This window comes from Triticum aestivum, chromosome 4A (assembly GCF_018294505.1).
Source record: "Triticum aestivum cultivar Chinese Spring chromosome 4A, IWGSC CS RefSeq v2.1, whole genome shotgun sequence".
Taxonomy (NCBI): domain Eukaryota; kingdom Viridiplantae; phylum Streptophyta; class Magnoliopsida; order Poales; family Poaceae; genus Triticum; species Triticum aestivum.
Genome location: NC_057803.1, coordinates 602,742,359 through 602,752,809, shown reverse-complemented (window position 1 = coordinate 602,752,809; position 10,451 = coordinate 602,742,359). Strand labels below are relative to the sequence as shown.

The window sequence follows — 10,451 nt, the reverse complement described above, 5'->3', positions numbered from 1 at the left end:
GTTTGGAGAGATAGAGCTTATCTCAAAAGACTAGGCAAAAAAATATGTCTATCTCACATATTTAGTTGTACATGTTTATCCTAACAGGTGCGTGTTTTTTGCATTGTTTTGCTCCGAATTTCCACAGTTTTCTTTGCGAGTTTTAACAGGTGCATGTTCATGATTAGTAACAGGTATATAGGTATATTCATTAGTCTTTTTTTCGATGTCGATAGATTGTTCGGCAATGTACTTCACATGTGGTATGACAACAAAGATTAATATTTTTGTGAACTTCAACAGTTTGTTCTGCACGCAATATTCCTTGAGATCTTTCCGATTATGTCAAATAGGCGCCAGAAGGTAATAGGGCTGGGAGTCTTAGGGATGAAGGACAATGAACGCACCCCTCATCAGTGAACGAACCTTTATTGGCCCGTTGCTAACTGGGATTTCAGATATACTCCCTCCGTTCCAAGTTATTTGTCTCCGCTTCATCTAAATACTTATTTGTCTCCGCTTCATCTAAATACGAATGTGTCAAGATGAAAAAGGTGTCTAAAGATGGATGCATATCTGGAAAAAAGTACTATAATTAATTTGTGACAGAGGGAGTACTACTACATACCACTACTATTTACTCCCTCCGAATTTCCACAGTTTTCTTTAGGAGTTTTAACAGGTGCATGTACATGATTAGTAACAGGTATATAGGTATATTCATTAGTCTTTTTTTCTTCGTCGATAGATTGTTCGGCAATGTACTTCACATGTGGTGTGACAACAAAGATTAATATTTTTGTGAAGTTTAACAGTTTGTTCTACAAGAAATATTCCTTGAGATCTTTCAGAATAATTATGATATTAGAAATTTATCTACATGATTATGGAAAATAGGCGCTGGGAGTCTTGGGGTTGAAGGACAACGAACGCACCCCTCATCAGTGAATGATCCTTTTTTGTCCCGCCCCTAACTGGGATTTCAGATATACTCCCTCCGTTCCAAGTCATTTGTCTCTGCTTCATCTAAATATGAATGTATCCACATCAAAAAAGGTGTCTAAAGATGGATGCATATATGAAAAAAAAAGTAAGACAAGTAATTTGTGACAGAGGGAGTATTACTACATACTACCAATTATTTACTCCCTATGTACATAGTTTTAAATTTCGTTTTTATTAAAAAAAGATCTTTGACCAATATTATTGGAAAATATAGAAACATGTATGACTCCAAATTAGTACCAGTAAATCCATTTCGAAAAGTAGTTTCGTGACATACTAAGTTTGATACTCCCTCCGACCCAAATTAATTAACTCAGATTTGTCTAGGTACCAATGTGTATAGTCACAAAGTAAAAGTATATACCTACGTATCTAGACAAATCTGATTCAATCAATTTGGATCGGAGAAGTATATATAAAGTGGCTTACTTCAAAAGCAGAAGTATCCTTTTTCGTGGAAGGAGAGAGTAGTCGATAAACTTTTGCATGCATCAACACTGTGACGCATGTAGATGATGTATTCCGGTGACACAGTTATAGATGATGTAACCATGTCACCCACTGGCACTAGGTTTAAGTTGGACCACCTATAGCCTGCTTGAGCGACGCATGTTGCTGGTGTGCATGTCCACTTGACCTCGCTCCAGCAATTGCGGATCCTGGATACTGACACTTGTGGTCACCACTTGGAATCGGATTCCGATTTGGGCGTTCCACTGGACCTCTGTTAGACTACTTATAGTGGGAATAGCTTAGATATTAATATTGCACACCCCAATATAAGTTTGCTTATGTGACAACTGTTAATAAGAAGAGATGTGTTTCTGGTAACGTAATATGTTTTTTGCTACATCGCTCGCATTTTTGGTACAATCGGCGTCACATTTTGCCACATCGCACGGCCATCGTATTTTTTGCTACATACGACAACCAGTGTTATAAATTGCTACAACCGATGTCCCATCCGACTACAACCAACCTAGCGTTTTGCTATATCGCACGACCGTCACATTTTTGCTACAATCAGCGTCACTCGCCCCAACATCACAAATTGCTACAACCGGCAGCTCGGGGCTCTGCAATGGCTCAACGGTGAGAATTATTTTTTAGAATCGATGCTCGAATTTGCTGGAACGAGGCAAGCAAACGTGAGGTGAGCCGGACAAGCTGCGACATCGGGCGTGAGCGGCGGCCATCACAACCGAAGCATCTGCTTGCTTTTCTATGGGAAACGACTATTTGTTTTGAGATAAATGTCATTTACATTTTTATATACCGAAGAATATGACATTACCCTAGCAAGTCATTTCCGAAGAATAATTATAAACAAGTGATTTACAGGTGAGCCTCTAGTTTATTAATACTGGGATGCGACTCACTCTATTAATATGCATGGCGCCAGTCACTCTGACTGAAACGGTCACCTGCTCGAAGCGAGCAGCTGATCAATGAATATCTATTGTAAATATGGGCTGATCTTATTTTTTTAATTAAATATGTGTTTCATATTCACTTTTGTATATTAGAGATAAAAAACATATGGCTTTGGAGGATGCTTTGAAAATGTCGATTGACAAAGCTTTAAGATGGATAAACTGAAAAACTCATCGTATTCCCGCCCGACTGAAAGAGATGCATATAAACAATTGTACTTCTTTATATATTTGTTACACATGATAACAGAAACAAGGTATTCCCTATACATGTTTGTTTTTTGAGAGTAAGAGAAAGATGAAGATGTATTATGTCGACGTTCAAAAAGAATCCGTCGACAAGAGTGTTGACGCGATGTTATTGGAAGGAGTCAAAAATTCATTGCTAGTTATATAAATCAATAGAAATATAAAAAATAAGGGCATTCTACTAATAGAGCTAGTTGTGAACGGAGAGGACCCTCATTTTGCCCATCATCAGGACCATGGACCCTGAGTAGTACGATGATCGACAAGGAAACCCGCAAGAATGTTTGGCCGTCGTCCTCGATATGCTCGGCACCGTCTGGCCGTCCCTCGTCACTGCCCGGCACGCCCACAAGGGCGAGGTAGACACAAACAACTCCCTCTCATACCTGCGGAATCGTGTTACTTTCTAGTCATATGGCGAGAAAGTGATACAACAAGAAGAAAACAATCAAAACGTATGTCTCTCTAGCTAGCTAGTACCACAGGCGTAAGCTTGTACAAAAACCAGTTCTGAGAGGAAGCCAGCCTTGCGTTGATATGGCTATATAAGCTGCTGGGGAATACACAAGGCTGGCAAACACCACGAGAAGTCCATTACCTGCATTTTTTTAATACAGTACTAAATAAAAATGTTGAGTCTCGCTTGGACTCGTCGCGGCGACGCGGAGGTACCACCCACCCCAACCCCAACCTGGGGTGGCTGCTCTCTCCACGGACTCGACATTGAGGTGGTGAGGGAGAAGGACACTGTCCCTGGCGACAACGGCAGCGGTCTAGTTGCAATCCGTTCATATTTCTGGGGTGCCCGACTGGCAAAGCAGCAAGATGGAGTCTTCCCCTTGTACACGGGCTACTCAGCGGCGAGGGCCTTGGTCGGCAAGGGGACGGGGGCCATGGCAGATCTGAGAAGGCTGTCTCGCGAGGCGGAAGACATGCTGGCGGAGATGTTTGCTAGCATTATCAGTGATGGCGGAGGCGACGCGGCGCGGCCCAGGGTGGTGCAACTGCGATTGTCGCCGGAGCTGGCGCTGTGGAAAAGCACGCAGCACGCAATCGGCAACGTGTTGCCCACTAAGGGCGCCGGGCTGGTCCAAGCCGCGCCGCAGGTTCTCGCCTTGCTGGGCGCCGCCGACTGGCCTGAGGCGATGACAACAACCAACGCCCTATCTGGTAGCGGCATGGCGAGCCTGCTGATTGGCGCCTACGACGTGCGCACCCTCTTCTCCAACTACGTGGTGGACATGGCATTTTACTACGAGCACGGGTACCACAAGGTGTTCCCCTCCTTCAGCCGCCTCCTGCGCGACGGGCTCGCCGACGCCCACTCGCTACGAACCCCTGGTGGCCGGCAGCGACGCGAGGCCGTCGCCATCGGCGCGTCCTACATCCGAGCCAAGATCGCATTGGAGGCGGCGCACAGGACGCTCCTCAAGGACCGGTCGGGGCAGATGGACCGCCACACCGCCCAGGTCATGTCCCTGTGCGAGAGCAGCATCCTCGGCATGGGGGCTGAGGCCATAGCCCGGGGCTTCGATGTTGGCGCCGTCACGAGCGACCTCGTCTTCAGCTCGCCCGGCACCGATGTCATCGATGTGGGCAGCGACCTGGTAAACTCTGAGGTCATGAACTCGTTCCTCAACGTGGCCGACATCGCCGCCTCAGGCGTGGTGAGCGAGACGGCGCTGCGGGCCATCTACGACGCCTACGCTGCCACTGGAGCTCGGATGTACACTCAGAGGTGGCACGAGCCTGTGGCCCGGATGTGCATCACCTTGTACACCTGGCATCTGCACAACGACTGGCACATGTTCCTCCGCCGCACCCTCCTAGGATGGCCCAAGGCCCGCAAGTCCCCGGCGCAGCCCCAGCGCGAGGCCGACTTCGACGAGGTCTTCGACAGCGACTTTCATACCACCGGCTTCAGCAGGCCCCTTGACCCTGAGTATGCCTGCAATGGGGAAGAAACCTGCGACCACGTACGGCGCTTCCTCAAAGTAAAAGGAGACCAAGACCACCTGCTGGCCGCCCTTTGGTCGTCCATTGTCACCGGTCTGCTGGAGTATGTCCGGACGGGCAAGGTGGACGAGCAGCATGAGAAACACCTCATTGAATCCTCGCGCCTGCAAATGGTCCAGCTCTTCTCCAAGGGCCTCATCGACGAAATGGTTTGGCTCGTCGCCCATGCAAGCCACCATGCCTGGCAGGTGAACTATCTGTTTGAGGCCGCCATGTTTGGCAGCATCCTGGACGGGGGCGAGTTGATAGGCAAGCTCGATCGGGCGGAATAGGCTGTCAACATGCATCCATCTTAATTATATTCGGCCGGCCGGCCTGCTGCTGTGATCGATCCGAACGAACGTGGTTAATTCTGCATGCATGCATGTTTTCCTTTTCAAGTCTATATATCTATGTACTGTATTTTCTTTCTTCTTTGGGAATCCCCTTTCTTTCCAATCATACGATGACATTCAACTTTTTTCCATCTCATTCATCCCAAACTCAAAATATTATGTATGTATATATGTATCTATGTATGTATGTATGTATGTTACTTACAGTTTATATACGTGCATCTACTCCTATTTAATTTACATGAGGTCGACATTGGTGTCCTCTTCAAATTCCAACCAAACCTTCTTGGTGTCGTTCGTCCAAGAAGCAAATCTCGGAAATGATATGTTTCATCTCCTACTCACAACTATCCGCAAACACCATCTTTTTTGTTTTGTATAAATAAATATCCATATGGAACGGTAAAAATAGAGCCAGCCATATAATAGCGGAAATTAATTAATTAAGCAACTAGTGTTTTTCTCTTTTTCTTTTTTGAAAAGAAGGATAGCCTTCGGCCTCTGCATCAAAGTGATGCATGCAACCATTTAAAAAAAATTCAAAGCTCATAGATAGACTTGATCATAAACTCACAATTCATCGGTCTCAACAAACACACCGCAAAAATAAGATTACATCTAGAGGGGGAGAACATTGTATTGAGATCCAAAAAGAGAGAAGAAGCCATCTAGCTACTAACTATGGACCCGTAGTTCTGAAGTAAACTACTCACACTTCATTGGAGAGGCTATGGTGTTGATGTAGAAGCCCTCTGTGATCGATGCCCCCTCCGGAGGAGCTCCGGAACAGGCCCCAAAATGGGATCTCGTGGATACAGAAAGTTGCGGCGGTGGAATTAGGGTTTTGGCTCTGTATCTGATCGTTTGGGGGTACGTGGGTATATATAGGAGGAAGAAATACGTTGGTGGAGCAACAGGGAGCCCATGAGGGTGGAGGGCGCGCCTGGGGGGTAGGCGCGCCCCCTACCTCGTGGCCTCTTGTTACGTGGCTTGACGTAGGGTCCAAGTTTCCTGAGTTGTATTCGATGATAAAATCACGTTCTCGAAGGTTTCATTCCGTTTGGACTCCGTTTGATATTCCTTTTATTCGAAACCCTAAAATAGGCAAAAAACAGCAATTCTGAGCTGGGCCTCCGGTTAATAGGTTAGTCCCAAAAATAATATAAAAGTGGATAATAAAGCCCAATAATTTCCAAAATAGTAGATAATATAGCATGGAGCAATCAAAAATTATAGATACGTTGGAGACGTATCAAAAGACTGCATTCCTGAATGGATTTCTGGAAGAAGAGTTGTATATGGTGCAACCTGAAGGTTTTATTGATCCAAAGGGAGCTAACAAAGTGTGCAAGCTCCAGCGATCCATTTATGGACTGGTGCAAGCCTCTCGGAGTTGGAATAAATGTTTCGATAGTGTGATCAAAGCATATGGTTTTATAAAAACTTTTGAAGAAGTCTGTATTTACAAGAAAGTGAGTGGGAGCTCTGTAGCATTTCTAATATTATATGTGGATGACATATTGCTGATTGGAAATGATATAGAATTTTTGGATAGCATAAAAGGATACTTCAATAAGAGTTTTTCAATGAAAGACCTCGGTGAAGCTGCTTATATATTGGGCATCAAGATCTATAGAGATAGATCAAGACGCTTAATTAGACTTTCACAAAGCACATACCTTGATAAAGTTTTGAAGAAGTTCAAAATGGATCAAGCTAAGAAAGGGTTCTTGCCTGTGTTACAAGGTGTGAAGTTGAGTAAGACTCAATGTCCGACCACTGCAGAAGATAGAGAGAAAATGAAAAATGTTCCGTATGTTTCAGCCATAGGCTCTATCATGTATGCGATGTTGTGTACCAGACCTGATGTGTGCCTTGCTATTAGCTTAGCAGGGAGGTACCAAAGTAATTCAGGAGTGGATCACTGGACAACGGTCAAGAACATCCTGAAGTACCTGAAAAGGACCAAGGATATGTTTCTCGTTTATGGAGGTGACAAAGAGATCATCGTAAATGGTTACGTTGATGCAAGCTTTGACACTGATCCGGACGATTCTAAATCGCAAACCGGATACATGTTTATATTAAACGGTGGAGCTGTCAGTTGGAGCAGTTCTAAACAGAGCGTCATGGCGGGATCTACATGTGAAGCGGAGTTCATTGCTGCTTCGGAAGCAGCGAATGAAGGAGTCTGGATGAAGGAGTTCATATCCGATCTAGGTGTCATACCTAGTGCATCGGGTCCAATGAAAATCTTTTGTGACAATACTGGTGCAATTCCCTTGGCAAAGGAATCCAGATTTCACAAGAGAACCAAGCACATCAAGAGACGCTTCAACTTCATCCGGGATCAAGTCCAGGTGGGAGACATAAAGATTTGCAAGATACATATGGATCTGAATGTTGCAGACCCGTTGACTAAGCCTCTTCCACGAGCAAAACATGATCAGCACCAAGGCTCCATGGGTGTTAAAATCATTACTGTGTAATCTAGATTATTGACTCTAGTGCAAGTGGGAGACTGAAGGAAATATGCTCTAGAGGCAATAATAAAGTTATTATTTATTTCCTTATTTCATGATAAATGTTTATTATTAATGCTAGAATTGTATTAACCGGAAACATAATACATGTGTGAATACATAGACAAACATAGTGTCACTAGTATGCCTCTACTTTACTAGCTCATTCATGAAAGATGGTTAAGTTTCCTAACCATAGACATGAGTTGTTATTTGATCAATGAGATCACATCATTAGAGAATGATGTGATTGACTTGACCCATTCATTTAGCTTAGCACTTGATCGTTTGTTTACTGCTATTGCTTTATTCATGACTTATACATGTTTTTATGACTATGAGATTATGCAACTCCCGGATACCGGAGGAACACTTTGTGTGCTACCAAACGTCACAACGTAACTAGGTGATTATAAAGGTGCTCTACAGGTGTTTCCGATAGTACTTGTTGAGTTGGCATAGATCAAGATTAGGATTTGTCACTCCGATCGTCGGAGAGGTATCTCTGGGCCCTCTCGGTAATACACATCACTATAAGCCTTGCAAGCATGATAAATAATGAGTTAGTTACAGGATGATGTATTACGGAACGAGTAAAGAGACTCGTCGATAACGAGATTGAACTAGGTATTTGGATACCGACGATCAAATCTCGAGCAAGTAACATACCGATGACAAAGAGAACAACATATAGTGTTGTGCGGTTTGACCGATAAAGATCTTCATAAAATATGTAGGAACCAATATGAGCATCCAGGTTCCGCTATTGGTTATTGACCGGAAACGTGTCTCGGTCATGTCTACATAGTTCTCGAACCCGTAGGGTCCGCACGCTTAAAGTTCTGTGATGATCGGTTTTATGAGTTTATATGTTTTGATGTACCGAAGGTAGTTCGGAGTCCCGGATGTGATCAAGGGCATGATGACGAAATGGTCGAGACATAAAGATTTATATATTGGAAGCCTACATTTGGATATCGAAAGTGTTCCGGGTGAAATTGGAATTTTACCGGAGTACCGGGGGTTACCGGAACCCCCCGAGGGGTTTAATGGGCCAAGATGGGCCTTAGTGGAAGAGAGGAGGGGCTTCCAGGGCAGGCCGCGCGCCCCCTCTCCCTCTAGTACGAATTGGAGAAGGAGGGGGGCGGCGCCCCCCTTTCCTTCCTCTCTCCCTCCTCGTTCCCCCTTCTCCTATTCCAACTAGGAAAGGAGGGAGTCCTACTCCCGGTGGGAGTAGGACTCCTCCTGGCGCGCCTCCTCCTGGCCGGCCGCCTCTCCCCCCTTGCTCCTTTATATACGGGGGCAAGGGGGCACCTCTAGACACACAAGTTGATCATTGAGATCTCTTCAGCCGTGTGCGGTGCCCCCCTCCACCATAATCCACCTCGGTCATACTGTAGCGGTGTTTAGGCGAAGCCCTGCTGCGGTAGCTTCATCAACATCGTCACCACGCCGTCTTGCTGACGAAACTCTTCCCTGAGCTCTACTGGATCGTGAGTTCGCGGAACTTCACCGAGCTGAACGTATGCTGAACGCGGAGGTTGTCGTGGTTCTAAGCCCGACAGTAGAATAGGGGGGGTAGGAATGTAGAGGCAAGATCCTAGCTATGAAGGAGTTGTACACGCAAGTTTTACGAGTTCAAGCCCTTTTCGGAGGAAGTAACGGCCCTACGTCTCGGAGCCCGGAGGCGGTCGACTGGATATATGCGTGTGAATTACAAAAGGTGCGAACCCTTGTCTCGGAGGAGGGGGGTGGCTTATATAGAGTGCGCCAGGACCCCAGCCAGCCCACGTTACAAAGGGTTCAATGTACATTAAGGCAGGGCGTTACTGGTAATGCTAGTAATAAAGAGATATAAATGGTCTTTCAAGGTTGCAGAGTGAATGACCGACCGTTGTCAACCTGAGTGACGTTAGGCCTTCTACACTCCGAGTGGTTTCTCGTATCGTCGAGTGGTTGTTCGCATAGTCGAGTGTCTTCTATACTGTCGAGTGGAACATAGCTTCATGGTCGAGTGGATGATGATTTTGCTTCGGCCGCTTCTGGTTCCTTTTGAGATGTCCTTGGGGCTTGGACAGATCCATGACCCTACCGTAGGTACATAGCTTCATCAGAGGTGTCGTGCATTTGGTACTGAGGATCGGTCGATCGTGAAGACGTACGACTACATCAACCGCGTTGTCATAACGCTTCCGCTTAACGGTCTACGAGGGTACGTGGACGACACTCTCCCCTCTCGTTGTTGTGCATCACCATGATCCTGCGTGTGCATAGGAATTTTTTTGAAATTACTATGTTCCCCAACACTTTCCGCTCCCGGGCCACGGCCTGGCCCTTTGAACCAGACAGCTTGGAGATTTTTGAACACTAACTCCAATGGGGGGTGAATCCCATTGCCGCACTCTTTGTACAAGTGCCCTAGCATGCCACAAACAGCGCATCAGTCGGGTAGCCTCTCATATTTCACCCTAAAGATCTCCCTCTTCCTTTTTACTACCAAAGAAACAACATTCTTTAGGTGTTTAGTAACATCCACTTTGATTCTGACCCTGAAGAAATTTCCTTCAAAATCCTGAGACTTGGGTTCAGCAAAGATGAACTCTTCTACGGTAGCAGCCAGGGACTTGATCAGGCCAAAGAAGAGCTCTGGAAGATCGTGGATTTGGATCCACATCTCAATTTTGTTTAGTTCTATCGACGATGGCCTGGTGATTCCATCATACGGCTCTATGACGACTGCCTTGCCCTTGAAAGTCCAAGGTCCATCCTCCATAACTCTTTCCTAGTCACCGAGGCAGGAGAATTGCAGGGTGTATAAGTTTTCTTCGAGCGGCCGAAATTTTACCTCTTTCGCTAGATCCCAGGCGACACGCATGTTGCGATAGAACCGGTATTGGCTATACTGTTTGTCC

General features: G+C 45.6%; 1 protein-coding gene across 1 annotated transcript; it reads left to right on the top strand.

Annotated features, from left to right (window-relative positions):
* The first annotated feature begins 3,295 nt into the window (after positions 1-3,295).
* On the top strand, positions 3,296-5,018 carry LOC123084027 (uncharacterized). Its single transcript, XM_044505839.1, has one exon. The coding sequence runs from the start codon at positions 3,296-3,298 to the stop codon at positions 4,952-4,954; it is 1,659 nt and encodes a 552-aa protein (XP_044361774.1). The 3' UTR covers positions 4,955-5,018.
* The last annotated feature ends 5,433 nt before the right edge of the window (positions 5,019-10,451 follow it).

What these genes read in the sequence shown, in the direction of transcription:
- LOC123084027 (XM_044505839.1), top strand. Translation starts at nt 3,296, where the DNA reads ATGTTGAGTCTCGCTTGGACTCGTCGCGGCGACGCGGAGGTACCACCC.